Genomic DNA, 23087 nt, shown 5'->3' with positions numbered 1-23087 from the left:
CTTTGCTCCTGTTTTCATTCTGCCTGTCTCAAAACAATTCATGAATAAGTGCTCAATGCTCAAAACTGACAGCAGGGCTGTGTGTGTGTGTGTGTGTGTGTGTGTAGTACATACACATCCACGTGTGTGAGTTTCCTTTGGGGGCAGGCATATGTGTCTACATGCAGTTTTGCAGAAGCCCTAAATAGGAATTCAGGAAATACAAAGGAGTGCCCAACAGGTGCGGAAAGACTTAAATCGATGTGTCTACTCTGTAGCTGCCTTTCTAGTCACTTGGCTCTTTCCTCCCCCTCGGGAAGGAACACAGACTGCCGGTCATCTCTCTCACCATCACTAACTTTGTGCTTTGTTTCCCAGCTTTGAAGGACAGCAGGTTCCAGCTGCTGAATTTTTCGAGCAGTGAACTCAAAGTGTCGTTGACAAATGTCTCAATTTCTGATGAAGGAAGATACTTTTGCCAGCTCTACACCGACCCCCCACAGGAAAGCTACACCACAATCACAGTCCTGGGTAAGAAATGCTTCGGGGCTTATCCTGGGAAGAGAGTGAGATGGCACCGACTGCCAGATGGCTTCCAGCAGCAAGGAAAAGGTTAATGGGAAATTTTACTGTTTTAGGAAGAATCACCGCCCATCTTGCTGAATTTTAAAAATAGCCTATTTTGCCAAACACTCTAAGGAATGGCAATCAGCTGTCTTTATAGATTCCACCTGCTCTTGGGTTTCAACCCTCAAGCTTCAGAAGCAAAGATCAAGAGAATTTAGAGCCCTCAAATGAATCACTCACCACATGAAATGTCATTGCTTCTAACTCCCAGGAGTTTTTTTTTTTTCCTTCCCGTGCAGGAGAGGGGGAGACAGGCTACCACATCTGCACCCCGAGGCAGAGCTCTGTTTGGAAATCAGCTTAATGATTTTTCCTTCTGAGTTACATCTCGTTTAATATTGTTGATCTTCTTTTCTTCGGCTTGACTTCCTGCCTTGTTTATTGCTCGTACTCAAGATTACGCTGTAAAAATCATACCCCGTGAACACACACTTGGCCACAAATTGCAACTGTTGGACGTAAAAGAGTTAGGCACTTCTAGGGTGACAAGGCTGATATGAAGCAAGGACAGTTGACAGGCTGCTGGGTGCGCCGCTCGTGGGTGGAGTGTCTTCATTTATGATGACCAGATGGTGACTTGCAGCGAAATCCCAGTCACTGGGTTCCGGTGTGTTTATTTCGCTGTCGTCAGCAGATATTCCTGTGTTGAAGGTGGTCTGAATTAGTCACCTTTTAGATAAACACATACACCAACCGACTTGGGTTTTTGAAACTGAGTTTTCAAGGACGTGTATACTACAGAGTGAGGCAGGAGTGCTGATTTACACCTTCAGGAAGATGATGAGTCAAAGTCTATTTGAGGCAGCAGACTGCAGCTTTTCAGTGTTATGATGTGAAGATTAAGGGGATAGACAGACATGAAGGATGTTTTTGCTTGATGCATGTGAACATGTATGTATTTATGGATATACATATTGAACTGCTGCCTCATTACGTTACTTAAACACATCTGTAATAGGGAGCTTTTTTTTTTTAATTTGTTAAACTAAAACATACCCCTAATGCTTACATAGGTGTTATTGATAAAAGGAATACTGATTTTTGAAAGTCATGTTTCATGTCCGGCCATGCTGCTGCCTTGGCTGTGGTCTGTGTTTAATGCTGTGTGCATGTTTATTTCTGATTGCGGCTTTGATCCATATTAGACCCACAGAAATAGTAAGCGTGGAAGGTTTTGGTGGGGTAACTAGTTTGGTATTTGGCAGATGAACCAGAATTTTTCTGTATAAGTTTTTGAAAATGCTGTTTGTCCGTTAGAATAAGTCATTCATTAGCTGCATACACTTCAAATTGGCCATCTTCCCATTGACCCACCGCTGTATATGGCATGTCCCCAAAAGTGACGGCAATGAGATGGACTGTACTTACGCCATTTTGAATTTTCAGAATGTTTCGCTACATGTCATTTTAAATATGAATATCTTTATTTCAAAGAAAGAGATGATAATGACAGAGCTTAACCATCTTGCCCAGGTTACAAAGCACACAGTGAGAATCAAGAAACTTAGACTTCAGGACAGACCTTACTCTTCTGTCTCATAACCTCTGCATCTTCTCATCTAGGTTGATTTCAATAAAATCCTGAATGCTGCTGTTTCAAGATTTCCTCCCCGAAGGTGCACATCTTTTGTTTTCAGGAATATATCTGGCCTTTGGCAAGCAGTTACTGCCTGTCCGTTTTCGGTATTTGGTACGTTTGCTCTCAGACCCACGAGATTGGGCCAGTTTGGCTGAATACACCCAGCACTAGACTTCTGAGAGGTATTTGCCTGAAATCCTTTTGGAAGTTTGATTATTCTGCAAGTAACAGGTTCCCTGCTTGTATTACGTAGAAGCATTAACTTAAATATACTTGAAAGTAATACTAGAGATGCTCTTTTGCAGATAATTATGCATTCATTTAATATTCCTTCCATTGAATGTATTCTAGGATCCCTTGATGGAGTAAAATTGTTGTCATCAGTGCTTAAGTCTTTCATCTTCCCAAATCTGACAATTTTCACTGATACTCATATATTCAGCCCTTCCTTCTAAGGTTTAGAGTTTTCAGATATTCTAATGACTGAAGAATGATCTATGAGCATCATCTTCATTGCTTTCTCGAGTTCTCTGAAAAGGACTCCATATGTACGTACACAGCTGCCAAACTTCTTGGTAGGTTGAAGATGCTCATTTCAGTGCATGTGCCTCTATTAGCTGTGCGAAGTGTTCAGCAAAAATTTCAGCATCATTATAAGACACAGAGCTGGGTGTCTGCTAGTTACGATTATGTTTATTACCTTTTCCATGTGAAAACTGGAAACTCTCCTGTGATATTTTGCTTGCCTCTGGGTGCCTTTGGGGTATTCATTCACTCCCTCCACTTGTGATGAGTTTGTTTCTTCAGATCGGAGTGGAGGACTCTCTTTACACTGCTATTCATGAGCAGAGAGGAACAAGAGAGAATACACTGCTTTAAGATTAATATAGTTACTGATAATAGTAGCTAATATTATTACAGCCCTGTCCTTCCAAGATTAGTGTTCACTCTTAAGATTCCAAGAACAGGAGAACCTAATTATTTTAAAGGGTCTTAGAGTGAGATTTCACGTACTGATCAGCTTTAAGACTCCTCTTTTGTTGTAATTAATGTGATTCATCTTGATATTGTGGATTTTTTTTTTAATGTTGTAGGCGTAATGTTTATAATTAGCACTCTTACAGATTTGAGGTTCGCGAAGAAGAACCTTGACATTTCTTTGCTATTTTCTAGCATTTTCCTCTATGGGATTTTCATTCAGGCTTTTATCTATATGCACCTCCTTAGATACATCTTTGGTTATTTTCATTAATGGCTTCAGGCAGTTTTTAGTAAATGTGTCTGTGTAGTGGACCATGTGTAAGTGTATTCTCTGGTTAGTAGCAGTTTTAATTCATTTTTCTTATAAAAGGATTTTTATATTTTACTAACCTCTTTCGTAGTCAAGTAGACATTATGAAGTTAAAGGGAAAATGGGAGAATTAATAGACCAAAAGAAACTTTAAGATTTTCTTCTCCAATCCCCTTTTCAGAAAGACAGACTTAGATCACCTCATTTACATTTTCCAAAGCTTTCTCGCTTAAAAAAAAATCTGAGAGACGTCAACTTTATGACTGATATCAATAAACCATTATGACTCACATTATCGGATTTTATTTTATACTTGTAAACCAAACAACTCCTACTAGACATGACTGTTTCTTCTTCTAATCTTAGTAGAGATCAGAAACACTGCCCACAATCTTGAGAAAACTGTTTATGGGCTTGGAAGAGAATCATTCAACTATTTCTCAGCATGCTCTTCTCAACAATCAAAAAGTCCTTTAGTTTTCTACACTGGTCGTGTTTTCCAACACTTTTGACATTTTGCACATGTTTGCTTTAGCTGTCAAGTTAAAGGTGATGTCAGTTCTTCAGAGGAGCCAGCATGGGCACAGGGGTCACTAGGAAGGGTTAGGGACCGGTGGGGTCTACCCGCTGCAGTAGAGGAGATATTGACATGGGTAATACCAAACGGTAGGTAATCCAGATAAAGACATCTTTGCTGCCAGTCATGCTCTCAGCCCCCAAACAAAATCTAAGAGATATTGAAATTTTCCCCTGGCCTAATTTATACCTACTCCTTGCCACTGCCTGACTTTGAAGCAGCAGCCATTACCAATGACGTGGAAAGAACACAGCATCATTCTTACGACCATCCTCATCTCATGGAGAGAATGAATACTTCCTCCACTCAGAAACTCCACAGAGGATGGCTAGCTCGTGGTGGTTGGAAGGAGCCTGTGAGGAGGAGAGAGAGCGCTCAGGTGTCTTCAGGCTCCACATGAAGGAGGAGAGGATGAAGGAGAGATACCCAGGAACACAAAACAAATAGCTGACAAAGACTGGTTTTTGAGCCTTCATGCCAGTGAGACTCGACAGTTGACATTTGCCGAAACCTTTTAACAACTCCTGGATCTGTTCCCATCAGGAACGTTCCCAGATTACGGCAGAATGACCATCAAGGTGTTTCTTCCGAAGTTATCCACGCATGCCGGGAGCTGATCTGTTCCATTTGGTGGTGTCTTCCAGGGAAGAGAGCTTAGTATGTTACAGCACCTTCAGCAACCCGTCCTCTTTCTGTCTCATCCTAAGAGAGCCACCTTCCGGGAGTATCCCCTACTCAGTTTGAGTTTCCTTAAATTGAGTCGTGTCCCATCAATTACAGTACTCAGTTACATTTCCCACTGAAAATCACTGCCTGTGTCAACACCAGGAATTATTTTCATCACGCTGTTTTTATTTTTGCCTGGACCTTGAAAAGAATAAATGTTGTTTGACTTCCATTCCTACATTTGCTGGGGGGACGTTCCTAGCTCTTTTCCTCCACAGTCGTTTCCCTTTTTACCCAAGCCTTGTATTCTGTTCCTCACGGCTCACCAAGATCTTATTTTCTTCCAGCTTGAACAGTCTTTTCTTCTGACATTTGCGCTAATGATGGGATTTTTTCAATGTTCCTAGTACACCGCACTCAGAATTTGGTAGTCTTTGTTGGTCCCAGGCGTCTAGTCTCTGTATTCCCTGTTAACTCCCTAGGTCCGTGTAAGGGACATCTGTAACCGACCCGACTGTCATCTACCAAGGATAAACTGTGTTGAGGAAATAGCTAACTGAAGTCTCCCCATGCTCTTTTGTCCCCGCCTTTCTGTGTCTTAAAGACACTGGCAGATGTGCAGCTCCAAACTGAATATTAGACTGTCTCTCTTTATGCTAACTTTTTTCTTAAAATGTAAACTGGGGTAGTTCTTGGCCACGTTTAACGACTCATTGGGGCCATATCACTTTAGTAACGTGTCCAGTTGAGCAACTGTGTTAGTTTCCTGTTACGTGAGGAGCAAAGAAAAAGCCTGCTCTCACTCTAATGGTTATACCCCCCTCCCCAGCCCCCCAACTATCTTGCTGAGAAACATACACACAAATCGTTCCCCTTTTCCTTTTCCATCATTCTCTATAGGAATTCTCAACTGCTTCAATTCAGTGTAAAAGTCTTCCTGTGGGCAGAATTTTCACATTGGACTGGAACAGTTGGAAATCCCAAATACATGGTTTAATCCCATAATTTATTGAAGCTGCATCAGAGATTTATTATTCAACTTGATCATCAGGATGGCATGTTTATACATATTTAATTTCTTGTTTCTCTTCTGCATTGAGAAACTTATTAATCATAAGTCTTAGAACCGTCTTTGCTTATTCACGGTGGTCAGGGCACATTTTCTTAGATTCCGTCTACCAAATTCAGTATTCTCACTGATTTTTATTTCAAGAAGCTCATTCTCAAGGTAAGGTTGCACCTTCTGTGAAGTTTCACTGCCATCTTGGCTTCAGAGCAGATAACACACTCTCTTCATCACCACCGTCATCCTACACACGCTTGATGGGATGTTCAGCATTTTAGCCCCAAAATATTATATTCTAACCATTTTATGACACCTGTGTTGTATAGGTGTGTTGACATATTCAACATCTGTGTTGACATCTGTGTTGAATATGCCGAGAGAAGGGAGGTGTTAATTCTGAGGTATCCATCTACTTACAAGCACTTAATAGCCTCTCTCACCTTTGGTTTCCAAAATCTGGAGCTTTGGAGCTGAGAATATGTAGAATCATTGCAAGTTAACTGGCATTTCCTGTATTACTGCATCCTCGTGTCTAAAGGATTGTATGACTTTAAAATTGGAGGTCCTGATCGTATCCTGGGTCTCTGAATATTTTTAAGTGAGTGGAACTGGCTCCGTGGCACAGGTTTTCCACGTGTGTTTATGGTGAGTGATTCTTTCACGGGACTCCACGGTTTTGATCTTTGCTGGTTGACTCTGAAAATTGAAATCCAAGGGTTGAGTTCAAGGAGAAATATTCTTTTCAGAAGTTTCCAGATAAGGATGGTAATTTCCACAGTGTGTACTCCTCTGACTTTTATATCTGCTTCCTGGTCAATTTCCTAATGACTGATTCATAAGTTGTCTAGTATCTGTATTGTTATGACTTGGTCACTGATATCTTGGGAGTGGGAGACTGGTCGTTTTATCAGATAACTTTAGGAGAGAAATTCTAGATTAAGTGAGTTTGCATAACTCGCTTTATTTGATGATGACTTTCTATGTCTTCTTTGTTCCCTCCAGTGGCAGTTTGTTTTAAATTCCCACCAAGCATGTATATTATTTTTCTCTCTTTTTGACAGCAATGGTCCTCATTTCTAATGAATAGAAGAATTATGTCCAGAAGTATACTCTGTGTTTAAAATGCACACATGTTTAATTTGCAGTCCCACCACGTAATCTGATGATCGATATCCAGAAAGACACGGCGGTGGAAGGTGAGGAGATTGAGGTCAACTGTACCGCCATGGCCAGCAAGCCAGCCACGACCATCAGGTGGTTCAAAGGGAACAAGGAGCTAAAAGGTAAGATGCGAGTTGCCCTGCACTGTAGCCAGTCGGCACTTAATCCCCGCAAGAGTATACCTTTCCGGAATGCAAAGGTTGATGCAAGATATGCCCCCAACCAAAAATACTCATTTAGATGTAGTTCGTAATCAGTTACTAAATGCATCTGAGGCCAAAGCATAGCAGCAGTTTATTGTTCTAATTCATATCCAACTTCTGTTGTTTGAGGGTTCATGGTGCAGTGTGTTGCTAGAGGTTTGTTCAGAGGCTTAGAAAGAACCAGACCTGTAAACTAGAACTCTCTAGACCAGTTAGACCCACCGAGGTGTCCCCTGAGCTCAGGCTGGCCACGTCCGTACCTTTAGCTCTCCTTGCTTTTACCCTGTGACCCAGGGTGGGTCAGGACCCCAAATTCTCACATTATGCACTGAAAAAAATAAACAGTGAATGGTGACTACAGAGTCATCCAAACATCTGTGGGACTCTCAGCTGTTTTGACAGCGTGCTTTTCCTGCGAGAGTGGTTGCACTAAGCGGACTAAGAATTTATCTTAATTGTGAGTTTGCAGGCACCACCCTTCTTGCAAAATTTATGAGCGTGTCACCAGCCTGTTATTTTGCAAAGCTTCTGATTCCCTGGTGGCAGTGCGGACAGCTCCTGTAACCCTGCCCCCATCCCATCGCCTCTCCCTCGGCACTGGGCCTCCAGACTTGATTCCTGGATCCTCAGACACCTGCCCCCTGAGCCTCTGCATGGCCTGAGGGATCCAGCCTACCCCCTAGTTGACCATTTCTTGTCAGTTTCTCAGGCAGGTCAGCATTCTGATTCCTTTCTTTGCAAAAGGTTGCCTTGCAAGTTGTACCCAGTACAAAGGACTCAGGGGCTGAACTCCTCTGGTCTTTGGACAGAAAATGCTAGCTGTGTGCCTCAGTTTTCTCTATAATGGGGATATTTGTATTTCCATACCTTATGTGATTCTTATAAAGGTGAAATGCAGGAATATCTATAAAGCATGGAGCTAGTGTCTGGGCCAAGGTAAGTGCTCTGCAGTTGCTTGTTAAATAAATAAAGAGTGCCAGGAAGAAAGGAAGAAGTCCTTTTAGAAAGAGGATATAAAAATCTATACTTGGAAACAGAGAAATCTATATATAACAGCTTAAGTTTCAAAAAGCTTGCTCTGTTTTCATCTCCTATTTCCTAGGTATGGTTTTGGAAGGAAGGAGTTTCTCATTTCCCCTCTGCTTTTCTGTCTAAGTGAATTGAGCCATTAAATGTGTACCGATAAGTACAAAACATTAAAAGAAAGTTAATGGTGCGTCATGTCCCGGGGAGTGCTGAGTTCGGGAAAGGGGCCTCCTCAGCCTATTCATCCCATCCGGAAGCCTCCTCCCTCCCTTTCTGGGTGTTCTTGGATGTGGCTCCCTTCTGGCCTGAAGCCTATATCTTACTCTGCTCTCTCCACTGCCACTGCACTTTCTGTGCTCTTCCCAAAGTCTCTGAGTTTGAACATTTCAATTACAATTTCAATTATGTAAATCTGTTTAGTTACTTTCCCTCTTCATTGTTGCTGATGGGGGTGGGCAAAGAGGGTTGTTTATATCTTTACTCCCGATTGAATGACTGAAGGGGTTTGGATGCTGTCCTGGAATTTTTAAACCGCGTCACAGCGTAGATGTGTTAAGTTCAGATGGTTGTAGGGGGAAAAAAGCCTTGAGTTCTCTTCCCTCCTCCTGAACGCCTTGAGCAGTCAGATGTCAAAATGGGTCAACTTCCAGCTGCCTTTTTTGTGGGCAGTTTTAAGACAGAAGAAACATTATGTAACATATGTCAATAAAAATAGTATATAATATATGCAGCTGATTTTATCTTAGATACTATCCTGCCAGGCTGAAAAGTAGGAAATTTTCATTTTATCAGTTATCTGCCCACACAGTACCCTTATCCCAGTGACTCCCATTGTGTTTGCTAAAATAGTACTACTGGGGGAAGGAGGAGGATATACAAACAGAGAGACGGAAATTCACTCAACTCTGGTTTCTTGGTACCCGCCAGGCAAATCGGAGGTGGAGGAGTGGTCAGACATGTACACTGTGACTAGTCAGCTGATGCTAAAGGTGCACAAGGAGGATGACGGGGTCCCGGTGATCTGCCAGGTGGAGCACCCTGCCGTCACTGGAAACCTGCAGACCCAGCGGTACCTGGAAGTGCAGTGTGAGTACCCGTCTTAGTCCGTTCAGGCGGCCCTGGCAAACCTCCCACAGGCTGGTGGCCTACAAACAACAGAAACTTACTGCGTGCCGTTATGGAGGCTGGGAAGTCCAAGGTCAGGGCACCGGCATGGCCACGTCCCAGCGAGAGCCCTCCTCCTCCTGGTTCGTGGCTGGCGCCTTCTCCCTGTGCCCTCATGCGGTGGAAGCGGCCAGAGAGCTCTCTGGACCCTCTGTTGTAAGAGCATGAGTCCCATTTGTGAGGGTGAAACCCTCACAATCTAGGCATTTCCCAAAGGCCCCACCGCCTAATCCTATCACACTGGGGATTCAGATTTCAACATACGAGTTTGTGGGGGGGACACAAACACTTAAACTGTAGCATCACCGCAAGTATTTTATCCTGAGGGTACAGAGTAGCAGTTTTTGAAAAACACTTCAGAAGCCACTTATTGAATACATATGTTTTTAGATAGTTTAGATAGAATTTTTCTCTTGTTGTCTCGGTAGAAAAATAATCAAAGGATTATTTTACTGAAACACTGCCATCTTAGTGCCAGTGAGGATTCTGAAAATACTACATTTAACCCAAATGTAAAATTTTAAAATGATTCCAATCTGCTCTAGCGCATGGCTTAATTAATTAAATTTTGTGAATATTGACTGTAATCATTTCTATGCCAACTTCAAAATCTAGGGTAATTTCCACCCCCCAGCTGTATTAACCCTATCGTTAAGTGCTGAATTTTTTTTAGCGAAGGGATTTTATTCCCACTGAACATCAGTGTTTTGTTGTAAGTTGCATGTTCTCTTCCACTTTAAGCCTAAATTAAAGCGATGAGTTTAAAAGTGGGGCTCTTTGGTATCAGTGCCACGGTCTTGATGGCTCCATCAATAAAAGCTGGGTGGTGGTGAGTGTCTCCTCCCTGCGCCCTGGAGACTAAAGATGTTCCCCCCTGCTTATCTCCTCTGGGTTCTGCTACTTGTGCAAAAAATATATGGTTTTTGTACACAGTTATTCTTGCACCAAGGTTGTGGCTGAGTATCCAGCTTCTCACTTCTTATCAAAAGGCTTCTATAACACGGCCTCTGAAAAATTCCAGGTGATACTTGAGTGTGGTGCACAGTGAAGGTGTTACAAGAGTTCGGTTAGATGGCTATGACAGGGCATCAGATAAAGAAGAGCATGACCCTCCAAGAATTCTGTTCATTTCTTAAGGGCTGCCGTAACAGATTTCCACATACTAGTGGCTTCAAAAACAACAGAAATGTATTCTCTCGCCATTCTGGAGGACAGAAGTCTGAAATCAAGGTGTCAGCATGGCCAGGCTCCCTCCAAAAGCTCTAGGGGGAAGATCCTTCCTTGCCTTTTCTGGCTTCTGGTGGCTCTGGGTGTTCCTTGGCTTGCGACCACATCACTCCCATCTGTCTCCATCTTGACCTGGCCTTCTTCTGTGTGTCTCTTGTAAGGATACTTGTCATTGGACTTAGGGCCCACCCAGATAACCCACAATGGTCTCAGTTCAATATCCTTAACTTAATTGCATCTGCAAAGACCCCTTTTCCAAATAAGCCACCGTCACGGGTGTCAGAGGGTAGGAAGTAGACGTATATTTGGGGGACCGCTCTCCATCCCACTACAGTTTTTATCACCTGTTTAAATTGAGCAAAACAGGAAATAAGGGAAAGTTACACAAAGTTGCTTCTGCGAGACCATCCCATTCCAGCCTCCGCTGTGAGCCTGGCTCAATTTAACATTACATAATGCAGGTTCTTCTTGTTAATTCATTTCCTCTACTTCATTATGTAGCTTCATTATGGGCATCATGCTTATAATTTTCACATCGCTAGAACTATTGTGGTGTAATGTCCCTATAATGGGAAAACAGAAACGATCAGATATTATCTAAATTGGCAGATAGGAGATTTCTTGTAACTTTGTTAATATGTAATTCATTTAAGCAAACTTAATATCCATTAACTTTCCTTGTAGGGGCCCATTAGCCTTAATAATACATCAGCTCCTTTGTGAGACCTGAGTAGATACTCACCCGGTTCCCACCCCTAAACTCTTAGTTTCCCAGTGTCTTCCCCACCCACCTACAAAATTGCACTCACTCCCAAATGCAAAATCTTTGAAGCACTACACCTCCTACCCCTTGGAAGACTTGCTAATGATCTTTAGAAAGCATTTTCTTTTGAAGATTCAAGTGAGATTTGTCCTTCTAAGAAAAGGGATAAAACTCCATATCTGAATCCATTTGACCTCGGTCTTACACGTACTGCTAGCCCTTAACTGCAGGAAGGTGACTTTAAACGCCTTCCTCAAGTGAAGATACCTCCATGGATCATTTTTTACTTTTACATGGCACCCTTTTAATAGGAGATTCTCTGTTCTTTTACCCAACGTAAGCCACGCAGACATTGTATCCTTGAAACACCATTTCTCGGAAGGTACGTGGGGAAAAATGTCTTTTCACATAAAGGAAGATTAAGGATTACAGAGCGTTCTGTTGATCTGAATGGAGTTTAGAGTCTGGTTTGGCATCTTAAAGAAGACTCTCTGTGCTCAAGGAAGTCAGCTGATGGCCCACTACCCTCCATTCCTCCATTTCTCCAGCCCACTGCTGAAAAATTGGCGGAGTCAGCCAGAAATTCCTTAAGTAGCTTCTTCAGACACAATTGGAATCCTCTACTTCATTACCCACCAGTTTTACTGCCCTTGAACACCAGCAGCCACAGATGACGAAAAGCCTCGTGCCTCAGACGCCCAAGGCACTCAGTCACTGGTCTCTTGAGCGTTCTCAGCCCTCGGCCAGCGGTGTTGGTGGTTCAGTTCCATTCCTCCCCTAGGACCCTTCTCTCCATAGACAAGCAGCACCATATCTTGATGGCCGTGCGAAGAGAAGAGATACTTGAATGCATGAGATTCAGCAGCCAGTCTGCATGGATGGTGAATTATTTTGGAAACCCTGTGAGGAGTAACATTAGATCATTATTTTTTAATTGTCAGCAGTTCTCAACTTTTTAGAGATCGTTGACCCCTTTAAAAATCCTTTGACAGCTGTGGAACTGGAAAAGATGAACATTCACCACATTTTCCTTCCAGTTTAGGGAGTCTATTTACCCTACACAATTTCCCTATTCCACTTTCACAAGTTTTACCAAATCCACAGATCATCTGTGTTCTTACCTCATTTAGAATGTTTCTTTAAGTCCTCTTACTGCTTTAACCTAGCCAAGCCCTATGTAAAAACACCTGTAAAATCATGAGTTTTATTTGCTATGTATAGTATAGCTAATAAACATTAAAAAGCAATATATAACTATTATTTTTTAACGTCCTTTCCTTTGCCACCTAGAAAGATTTCTTATACTCAGTGATAAACATCAGTTTATCACCAGGAAACCCTGAGCTGGTCCGTGGACCTCAGATTAAGAATCACTCTCCTCTGGGTAAAGGAGACCACCCTGGGGGCAAATCTCAACTGATAGGTAGCAGTGGTGGTAAGTGCTTCACTTAGCTCAGCCCGGCCCACTTTGCTACACAGAGGTTTATGAAAACCTCTCTCTGCCTCATTGAAGGCAGATGGATATTAATCAGACTGAGAACACGGTAAGATGACAGATAATGGATTTGAGTTCTGTATAAATTGCATCCTTTTAAGAAATATTATTTTTTAAAAAGGAAGTGAAATTATGAAAACCTACGTTGTATGCCATTAAAACACCTCACTTTAAAAATGACAAGAAGGAGGAAGAGGGAAATGAGGGCAAGTTTTGCACTCTCTCCTCGAGACAGAGTGCTACCGTGTTGCCTAGAAGACAGGTCTTGAGCTGTAACTTGGAATCCCTTTTGTCTTGTGGATTTAAGTCCTAATTAATTGAACACAAAATTTTGCAGCATTCATTTGGTAGGACACTTATTTGTGGTGCCAGGAGAAATTGTTGTGCCCAATTATGTGAAAAATCAGCCAGATGTGTATGCTGTCATACTTTTAATAATCCTTAAGTTTTTGGTGAGTACAGATATTAATTGTGTAGTATGCATGGAAGTGATTAACATCAATGTAATTTATCATCTGGAGATTTCTGAACATAAATAAATGAGTTGTTTTGTTCAGCAAGGTGTTGACCTCTCAGAATTAGTGAATTAATGTCCCCCCCTCCCTTTTTTTTTTATTATAAATATGAAAGGCACCACAATCAGCCAAGTGTTCAGTTATTTGATTTTCTGGGGCATTAGCCGCTCTTGTTTGTGACATTTCCCTGTTGGGTGCTCGTTTGCAAGCTCATTAATAAGGTTTTCTCCTAGGACCGTTGCTGGGAACGAAGAACATACAGTAGGGCTCTTAGTTTTCTAGCTTTCATTCTGGGTCTCAGCAAGGATACGGCGGCAGCACGCAGTTAAACGTTTAAAACAGAAAATAATTATGCTCGCGAGCTGGAATTCAAAGCTCTCTTTCCTTAGATGTTAGGCAGAGAACAGTTTTGCTTTTCATGTTCTGAGCTGTGTGACCCTCAACTCTTTCTGTGTGGTTTTTACTCTTTCGAATGTATGTCGATGGAGCGTTGCTGAAATTTACAACATGGTTGATTACAGCAGAACGTGATACAATTGTAGCCCGGTTAGTGGGGCTTCAGATCTGAGTGAACACACTCTTGTCAAATAAAAGCCTGTTTAAAGGAGAGCAGTTCAGTGTCTGAGCGTTAAAAGAAAACTGTCTAAATAGCATCAAGGTGGCAACACATAGCGACATGAGCTGGGAATTCAAAGAGAAGCTGTGACCCTCAGTATGAAATTCAGATTGCCGTGCGAGGGGGAAGCCTTACTCTGGACCCAGGTGAATCCAAGGCTCTGGAATGACTGCTGTGTGTCTTTTGCTTTCCCCCATCACAGCCTCGCCCTTTAAAATGTTTTGCAAAAATCCTCCTCCAGTGAGGGTTTTGTGTGTGTGCATATCTGAAAAAAAAAAAAATTAAGAGATGAGTTTTGAAAGGGAGAATGAAAACAAAGACTCTCAAAATGGGCGTTTGAATGCCTTCCCTGCTCTGCTTATCATCCGACAGTTCATCGTGTTCGTGGGTATCATTTTCAAAATGAGTTTTATTGACTCAGTGTAGCCAGGTATTTTGTAAATCCATATTCCTGTGCACCCAGGGTCTGCAGAAGGCTTGATTTTTTTTTCTTTCATTCCTTCAATTGGGGGAAATTTGGGCATTGAGGAGATGATCAAAATCTATTCTTTATCTGTGCCAAAATAAATGTTTGTCTGGTATCGATGGTGCCCTGCAGTGAAGAAGGGAGAAAAACCTGGAAATTGGAAAATCTTTCCTGTTTGGAATGGAAGATAAGATAAGATAAGACACAGTTTCCAATGGCAGCACCCATATCACATTCTCTCCCCCATCAGTTCTGTTCCCAGGTTGTATTCTTCAAAGCATAATAACTGGCGTTTTCTGATTTGCCCTGTTTCTCTGTGATCTCTGGTTTTTTGTTTTTCTTTTAAAGGATGTACTCTTCCTCCCACTCTCCCTTTCCTTTATTTTTTTAAAGTGATAAATTGAGTCTCAGGGAAGTTATTTCTGGATTTATCATTCCTCTTGAGAAATAATCAAGGCATGGCAACCCCTTGAATCAAACTAACGTTTTAACGTATCATTTTTTGTGTTAACACAGAGTAGAGGTGGGTCTCAGTTCCTGACACTATTAACTCTACAGAGCATTGGTGAGGCATTTTGCAGTGCCAAAGGGGACAGGAGGCTGAGTACCAATACTCAAAAAACAGCGAGTTAACATTGGGCCAGATACATTGTGAGCAAGACTTGACTGACATGACTCTTGGGGAAGAAGGCCTTTGCCATCTTCCCTGCTTTCTTGATAAGAGGCGTCTTAACTAGGACTGTCTTCCCGTGTCTCACTGTCTGACCTAATGTATTTGGGAGAGATGTCTCTCTGTGGCTGTGGACGTTGAATACTATGTGGTGAAAGTAGGCTTCTCATGTGCACTCTTAATGGTTTTTAACTCAAGATCAAATGTTGATTCTGTGGAAGTTGAAGTGGTTGTGAAGCGAACACCTCAAAAATCTAAAAAAGAATGGTCCAACATCTTTTATGATTTCCTTTAAGATACCACCTTGAGATACACCCAAAAATACTAAGGAAATGTGGAATGAAATGGAAGCATGTAAATCACAACACCTGGGCTGAACCTCAGACGTGGGGAGCCGGACTGACCTTCTAAAAGAAAAAGGGAATTATGTCTTGCGATGGGGGCTTTTAAAGTGATTAAACAGGGAGGCTGTAGGACCAGTCTAATTAGGTGACTCTGATACCTTGGTAACTTACATAAACAAACTGAAACCTAATCTAGGGTCACTGGACTCCCAGGAAGTGAAACTTAAACACAGCCAATCACAAGCAGCTAACCAGGCTTCCCAGATAAGGCAACAGCTCAAATGCTAACCAATCAAATAATTCCTTTGCTTTACGTCCACGTCTTCTCTGTAAAAGCCTTTCCCCCAGCTCTTGTTGGAGCATTTGCAGTTTGGGTTGCCCTGTTCGAATGGATGTATGCTCAAACAGACACTTGAAAATTTTAACGTGCCTGGTTTATCTTATAACTTGGCTAAGATGGATTCTGGGCTGCTTGTTGTTTTGTTTTCGTTTTTGTTTTTCTTGTAGCAGAGCCAGAAGTCCATACCCCAATATTTTCCCTGCTGTCTCATTCATTCATTCACTTGGTAAATCTGTATGGAATGCCCACTGCATGCCAAGCACTGGCACTGTTCTGGGCACCAGGGATACCAAAAAAACAAGAAATTTTCTTCTTATAGAGCTAACATTCTTGTGCAGGAAATCCTGCCATGAAGGCTTTCTCACCCAGCATTCACTTTCAAATTTTGAGGATTTCTCAACGATATGGAAGAGTGCTGTGTGATAGTGAGTGTGCACCCCACTTAAAAGGCACTGGAAACAACTTTCTGCCACAACATCACAGAATAAAATTTGATTCTGTTGGATAAACAGTCATTTCAATATCCACAAAACTACTTACAAGTTGCAGCAAGAGGAAATTGCATTTGACTGTGGAAAGTGGCGCGGGCTCTCTGGCCCCACGGCCGCCCCCCCAGATTTGGCTCATCCCGCTAACAGTAGCTCAGCCCTCCTCTCCAAGTGCGGCTTAAGTGCTCCGATTTATACAACAGATGCGCCAGCAGGAAGTCCTTCACCTTGCGAACAAACAAAATAAGCGGCAGTGAAAATTGTTCATGAATGAATGATGACAATGGAAAGCAAACCTTTTGCAAGATGTTCTCGTTAACTCCTCTGAGAGCTCGCTGTGACTCTGTTCTCTAACCTGCCCCAACCACCTCGTGGGACGAGACATCGCCCTCCTTCAGAGCAAAGCGGTCCTCTCTCCCCGCCATTTAGGTGGCCATGTTATAGGGGCTGATTCTTGCTTTCGGCTCCAAGAGCCCCTCCTACTCACCAGATCTCAGGGTTATCTCTGCATTGTCGTGCTCCTCCAAACTGCAGTAATCCTCCATTGATGGACAAAGATTTTCAGTCAGTGCTTCCGCAGCCGAATGCACAGGCACTGACCCAAACCATCTCCCAGCTGTTCTGATACATCTGGGGCCCCGCTGCCCTGCCTTCTCCCCAGTAGGCCTGAAACAATTAGCACTTGGTCCACAGGCATCCAGTCTCACTCTAACTGGTGTTTCAGAATATTGGGCGACATCGAAGTAAGGGCCACTGAAGCGCCTGTGTCCCACGGGCACCTGCAGGAGCAGATTTGCCCTCAGGTCCTTGGGCCGGCATGCCATCAGCACCTCAAAGAGCATTTGATGCCCACATCCCCTGATGGAGAAACTCCCAGGGAGGGAAAGTGTCAGGAGCACCTGGAATGACAGGCCTCCCCCTGCCGGAGTATCAGGGCGCCTTCCCTCTTGCTTCAGTTCTCCTCCTCTCTGGTACCTGGGAAGGGTGACACCCCAGGCAAAAGGAAACCACAAAGTCCTTTTTCAATAAGAAATGTTATTAAAGACCTGATGTGTTAGTGTGAAGAAGACTGTGACTTTTCATTTACATGGGAAAGTGACATACAGGTTCCAGCGTCTTGAGTTTCATCTTCTGAAAAGATCATAGAATGTAGTGCAAGGTCAGGCTGGCATGAAATCAATTGAAATCTGCCAGCAAGCCATTCTAACCTCTTTAAGAGTTTCCTTTTATATATATTTTTCCCTTTATAGAGCGAGCAAAGTCCATTTAAAGAGAGTCTCATCAAATCAGACTGTCTTTCTAATATTATTTTTTTAATTGGTTGCCGCTGTAGTGTGACCTAAAGCCTCCTGGTATTTAACCCTCTGTGTGACTTTGACGAATGGACAAATTTTGTCTGCTCTAGCAGTCTTGTTAAAAATCTTTCACGGGTTTTTTTTTGTTTGTTTAATTACAGTGTATTATGAAAACCTCAGATCCCTCAACCTAATTGATTGGCTGTTGGTGATGCCATCTCTATAACTAATGTTCCATGAGTGCCCAGAACGAACTATTCTTCTTATTTTTATATAGCAGTTCCATTTTATAATGACATGAAGCCACTCTGAGTGATACATTTCTGGGCAGTGACTGCACTTGGGTAGAAAGTGTCACCTGGCCTTGTGCCTTCCAACACCAACCAAGGCATAAAACGATCACCCAGAAAACATCCTGGGCCTTACCTCATTACTTAAAAATAAATCTTGGAGTTTGGTTCTGTTTCAGAAAAGATTCGGTGGGTTATAATATTTGATTTATGAACATAATTAAAATATAAGTGGTAAGCTCTGGGCTATTCAGTCAGCCACATGGGTTGTTCAGTATTTTGACATATGCGCCTTATATTCAGGATCTTCCTGGGAAAATTGAATCCCTGGATTCTAGAGGTGCCAGTGGGGTCCCAGGGCTTCTATTGCACCTGTTGAGAATACTCGAGTTCCTCTTTCAGGGCGAAGGAGGGAGAATCGAATTTGGTTTTTAAGTTTCCTTTACCCAGAGATGGATCTTGGCACATAGACCCTCTGTTTGGCGCCTAGGCTGGGCGTGAAGATAGCTCAGCTGCCCACAGTCGAATCATATGCCTGCAAATACTGCACATGTCACCAGAGGAGGGCATTTTTCTGCATAATACAAGCAAAATTAATGTTTACCTTTCCAGCCAGCTATTAAGGAAACTGTGGCAGCTGTACCCATAAGTAGATGGTAGATGTTTCTCCAGAAACCGAAAGAGTAAATTGGGAAAATCTGTTATCAAAATTGAGGGTGTACTTCCTATGGCTCAGTATATGATTTTTTTTTAACGTAAATTCCAGGTACAGCAAGCCCTTCGCTTAGTCTTCCCAATTTATGTGAGTAATTGACAACTGGTAAATAGCCATTAGGAACGTGAAAAGCATTTAACTAAAACAAGCTCAGTGGTACTGAAAAGGCAGGGCGGATAGATTTTCAGCACTGTCTTTATTATTAATGGAAGTTGAGCATGAAAAAACCCTTAGTGAGCTGTGCTGAAAAATACACTCTCTCTGTTTGCTTGTAAATTACACAAAGAAAAAAAAGGACCAAAAAAAAAAAAAAAAACACCTTCTACATAGACCAGCAAGCATTCTGCTTCCCCTTAGTTAATGGGTCAAAGTCAGCAGTGCATGGAAAATGCAGACCTTCCATGGATCAGAGATTAACCTATAAGCAAATGTTACATTTCAGCCCAAATCTGGGGCTTTAAATTTAGCCTCGCCCAGAACGGTTCCCTGGGTAAGAGCGACAGAGGTTCCACTCACCAGGAACTCCTAAGTGCTGCTTTTTCTGGGTAGGAACTCTAAGGGAGCCGGTGTTTTGTTGTCTGTATTTTCAGTGGCATAACCTTTACCTATTATTTATGTATTTATTTATTTTGTACCTTTTGGGGTATCTTTTAAACTTTATCAACTAGCTCTGTGTGCATGTGTGTTATACCACCCAAAAAAAAAAAAAAAAAAAACCAGACCCGCGAATGTCACCCAGTGGTTGTATTCAGCCAACGAGAGCGTCTGCAGCTCTAGGCCAGCAGCCAGCTCTCATGCAAGATCATCCTGTCTACCCTTTACGAGCGTCTCTGCCTCTTTTTAACGACCTCCTTCCCAACCCAGTTATCAGTATCTGGAGACCCCCACGCCATCTTGCTGTTAGACATTTCCTTTGTCCACAAGTCCAAGAATAGAACCGTGTTACTTGCAGGGGTCAGCTGGAGCTGTCGGGCCTGTTAACTTACGTTCTCTGGCAAGTGACTTAACTCCTTAGAAAGCATCACCAATTCAGTGTGCAGTGCACACTGATGTGCAAGAAGCCTCTCTTAAAAGGTTTTGAATGCCACGTGGTTTTCAGAGACATAAGAGGAAGCTCCAGTGCTAGGAACACGACTATAAAAATACATCCAGAAAGCAGCTGTCCCTAGAGAGGACCTTGTGCAACTTATTTGGCAGTGTACAGGTTGAGATCGCTGAGCCCTGCCGAATTGCTTTTTGCTCTGTTATTCCGTGGCGTGAATCCGTATCGCTCTTTGCTCACTTTTTCCATAGGGTGAATATATTTAATGAACTAACCATTGCTTGTGAAAGGCCAAGGGGCTATTGTTTAGGGGGTGGGATTGTCCGAGAAAGTAAAGTTATGGAAATTATTTTGACCTTTCAGCCAACTGACGTCCTGCCCTTTCACCTTTATTACCTCTTGGGTACCTTTCCAAAAAATATACATTTACAGAGCCGCAGAATTAACTGAGAAAACTGATATAGGGACTGATAGCTTGTTAATTCAGCAGAGGAGAAAAAAAAAAAATCTCCCAATTCCACTGAGGTTTTATTTGTAAATGTATTTGTGTGTGCATCTTAGTTAATTCCAGCACCCCAACCCCTGTACCTCCTAGCCTTCCTCTTTCATTCCCACACCCCCACAAACTCACAAACACAGTTTTTAAATAGTGGAAATAAGATCTCCATCACTAAGATATTCACTTACACTGAGGAATACATCACTTAGGAATACCTAAGTACTTTGCTGCATTAGGAAGCCATACTTGGTATTCTTGGTTTTAATTATGAATTGCCATTGGGAAATGTGGTTTTGAATCAGAAATCCCTCCCGATGTACATTTCATGGGGCTGTCTCTCTTTATGTTATCTCTGTGACCTTGGACGACCTACATCATTCTCTGGGTCCCAATGTTCTCATCCTTATAACTAGGCTCCTTCCACCACCAGTGATGATTGCGACGATAGTCGGCTCTCAGTAACTGTCAGTTTCCTTCCTTCTTCTATGTTTACGTTTTGACATCATGGAGTTTCATTAAAGGCATCCAGAACCTCCCAGTTCTTTATTCTTAGAGCCATTTGAGTGGAATTCAGGAGTTTTGCCTCTCCCACTGGAACACAAGAGCACAGAAGAGGCAAACATTAATATGCAGTGTCACAACATATTGTCACATAGTAGTATAGGATCTGTGATAAAATGTATCAATTCTGAGCACCACATATATCTGTGGCTTCACCTCAGCATGAAGGCAAATGAGTTTCCTTTAGCTTGAGTGAGTCTGGAGATAAACTTCAATGTAACAAAATGTATTTCACAGGAAATGTTTGATGTGGCACAGTTGGCTTATGAATCTCTTATCTGTTCGTGGTTCGCTCCTTAGAGTTATTAGTCAATTTAATTTGAGCAAATGCCAGGATTACTAACTAATTAGAAGGATGTTACTGAAGGCAGGAGGATGGGGGGAGAGTGAGTGCTGCCGGTGTGGGGTTTGTGACAGCGCGTGTGTCTGGTTCTGCCTGATGATATCATTTGCTAAACATTATACTTTGTGTTGTTGTCACACAGATAAGCCGCAAGTGCATATTCAGATGACTTATCCTCTACAAGGCCTAACCCGGGAAGGGGACGCGCTTGAGTTAACATGTGAAGCCATCGGGAAGCCCCAGTAAGTTCCGAAGGCCAAGGTTGGCAGAGGGTCGTGAGCAGTAAATGTCACAACGCAGAGATGTGCGTTCACAACTCATTGGCTTGTCACCTGTCTCCTGCTGTCAAGGATGGAAGCGTTTTCAGGAAATAAAAGAATATCCCGTGAAAAGGGAAACGAATAATCTCTGGTCCTTAAGGGTGAGGATCAGGAGAAAAATGAAATGCCAGCTCAGACTGAAATCTCAGCTAATTCTGTTTTATTATCATCAACATGATTGTCAGCACTGTTTTCTCTCACACACACAAAATAGTCCTAATAAATTTTTAGCGGGCCCATAGTCTAATAATATATCTGCTACCTTCTGTGTTAATGTCTAAGCTGCTGGAAAGATGGTTTTCAGGCTTAAATTAAGCCACTGTGTTTAGGGCCAGCTGTAGGCCAATGAATTTGCCCTGACTTTCATTTTTCCTCTTCTCTCAAGGAAAAGTGACTCCTAGAAATATTTTCATTAGTAAGGAATGGTTCTGGAATTTTTCTCAAGGAACATATACATACTACTGCATAAGAGAAAAGAACTAACTCTTATTTTATTGGAACACTCTTATTTTATTGACAAGTATGAAAAAGCTAATTCACTTGCTCCTGCTAAATGAATGAAAGCGAATTAGGGAAACCACATATGTTATCTCCATAAGACAGCGCCCAAGCCACGTGGTGGTACCACGTTAGCTATTACTCAGTTTAGTTTGGGGAGGAAGAGGGAATCCTTTCATCTTCCTAATATGAGTGAAAAGTGTTTTTACCTGTTTCTGAGGGAAAAAAACAATCCGTGGACTCATCACATGGAACCACAGGTCCATGTGGGCATTGGGAGCGCTCAGACTCCTAGTGGCCCCAACAAAAAACAGCATTGAGCTCCCTCTGCTGTCCCTGTACTGTGATTTTTTTTTCCCCTCTCAGAGTTTTGCTAACCAGCATCCTTATCACAGTTTTCATACAAGGACCCCGGAGCATCTTAACAAAGCTTCCCCAAAGTCTTTGGAAAGAATTCTCCCTATTACAGCTAAGCGATGCTCGGTGATGGGGAACACAGAGCCGCAGGGAGCCTGGCTGCCGTGGGCTCTCTTCCCACGTCAGCCCTCCCTACTTTGTGCGCACTTCTCCAGGGGCAAGAATTTGCTTTTCTCTATAATAACCGTTCAGAGCTGTAAAGATCACCTTTGGGAAGGAGGAGGTGGTCTCGGTTCTGATTTGCTTTTCCTCGGGTGTTTCCAAGTGACTTGATTTTAAGCGCTTCCAGCTTTAGCAGAGCCGTCTTCTCTTTTGAACTCTGCAAAAGACTCAGCTCTTTCTTTGTGTAACCTGTTTGAATTCCACCCCTGTTAACCTCTTTCCTTCAAAACAATCCGGTGGCAAAAAAAAACCTGTCGCCATCCCCTTGCCACATGCAATAGCACATTCAGCCACGTTAACCACATTTACAGACTGTGGCTTGCTAACCTGTAGTTTGTTTCCGTGCTTTTTTTTTTCCCTCTGAAGAAGGTACTGTGTTCAATTGAATGTGCTGTAGGGCCAGTAAATTACATGTTTCCTTCAGGACATTTATGCCAGAGAGAGTGTTTGTTCCTCTCAAATAGGACCGGGTCCCTGGTTGTATGAGCAACACGTGGTACTCGGCCTTCTAGCATATCACCTATTTATTTTCTCAAGAAATTGCATACAATAAAAATGGTAATTTAACATGCCATTAAATGTGGTGAATATTCTCAGCACTTACCCCACTGATGGTTTCAGCTGTCAAGCGGCAGGACCAGAGGTCTGACGGCCTTTGGTTCTATTAGCCATTGCCTACAAG

At 42.5% G+C, this 23087-nt stretch overlaps 1 protein-coding gene across 9 annotated transcripts in view; it reads left to right on the top strand.

The window, feature by feature from the left end:
- Window positions 1-23087, top strand: part of CADM1 (cell adhesion molecule 1) — a 321388-nt gene that overhangs the window by 251493 nt on the left and 46808 nt on the right. For all 9 annotated transcript variants that reach the window (XM_064482070.1, XM_064482072.1, XM_031443640.2 and 6 more), the window contains exons 3-6: window positions 358-510; window positions 6931-7068; window positions 9103-9261; window positions 21151-21250. In XM_064482070.1, coding sequence (XP_064338140.1) covers window positions 358-510; window positions 6931-7068; window positions 9103-9261; window positions 21151-21250 — 550 coding nt within the window. The remainder of the gene's footprint in view (window positions 1-357; window positions 511-6930; window positions 7069-9102; window positions 9262-21150; window positions 21251-23087) is intronic.

Source organism: Camelus dromedarius, chromosome 34, assembly GCF_036321535.1.
Source record: "Camelus dromedarius isolate mCamDro1 chromosome 34, mCamDro1.pat, whole genome shotgun sequence".
NCBI lineage: Eukaryota > Metazoa > Chordata > Mammalia > Artiodactyla > Camelidae > Camelus > Camelus dromedarius.
The sequence above is the reverse complement of the archived record's forward strand: the minus strand, read 5'-3'. Positions and strand labels throughout refer to the sequence as shown.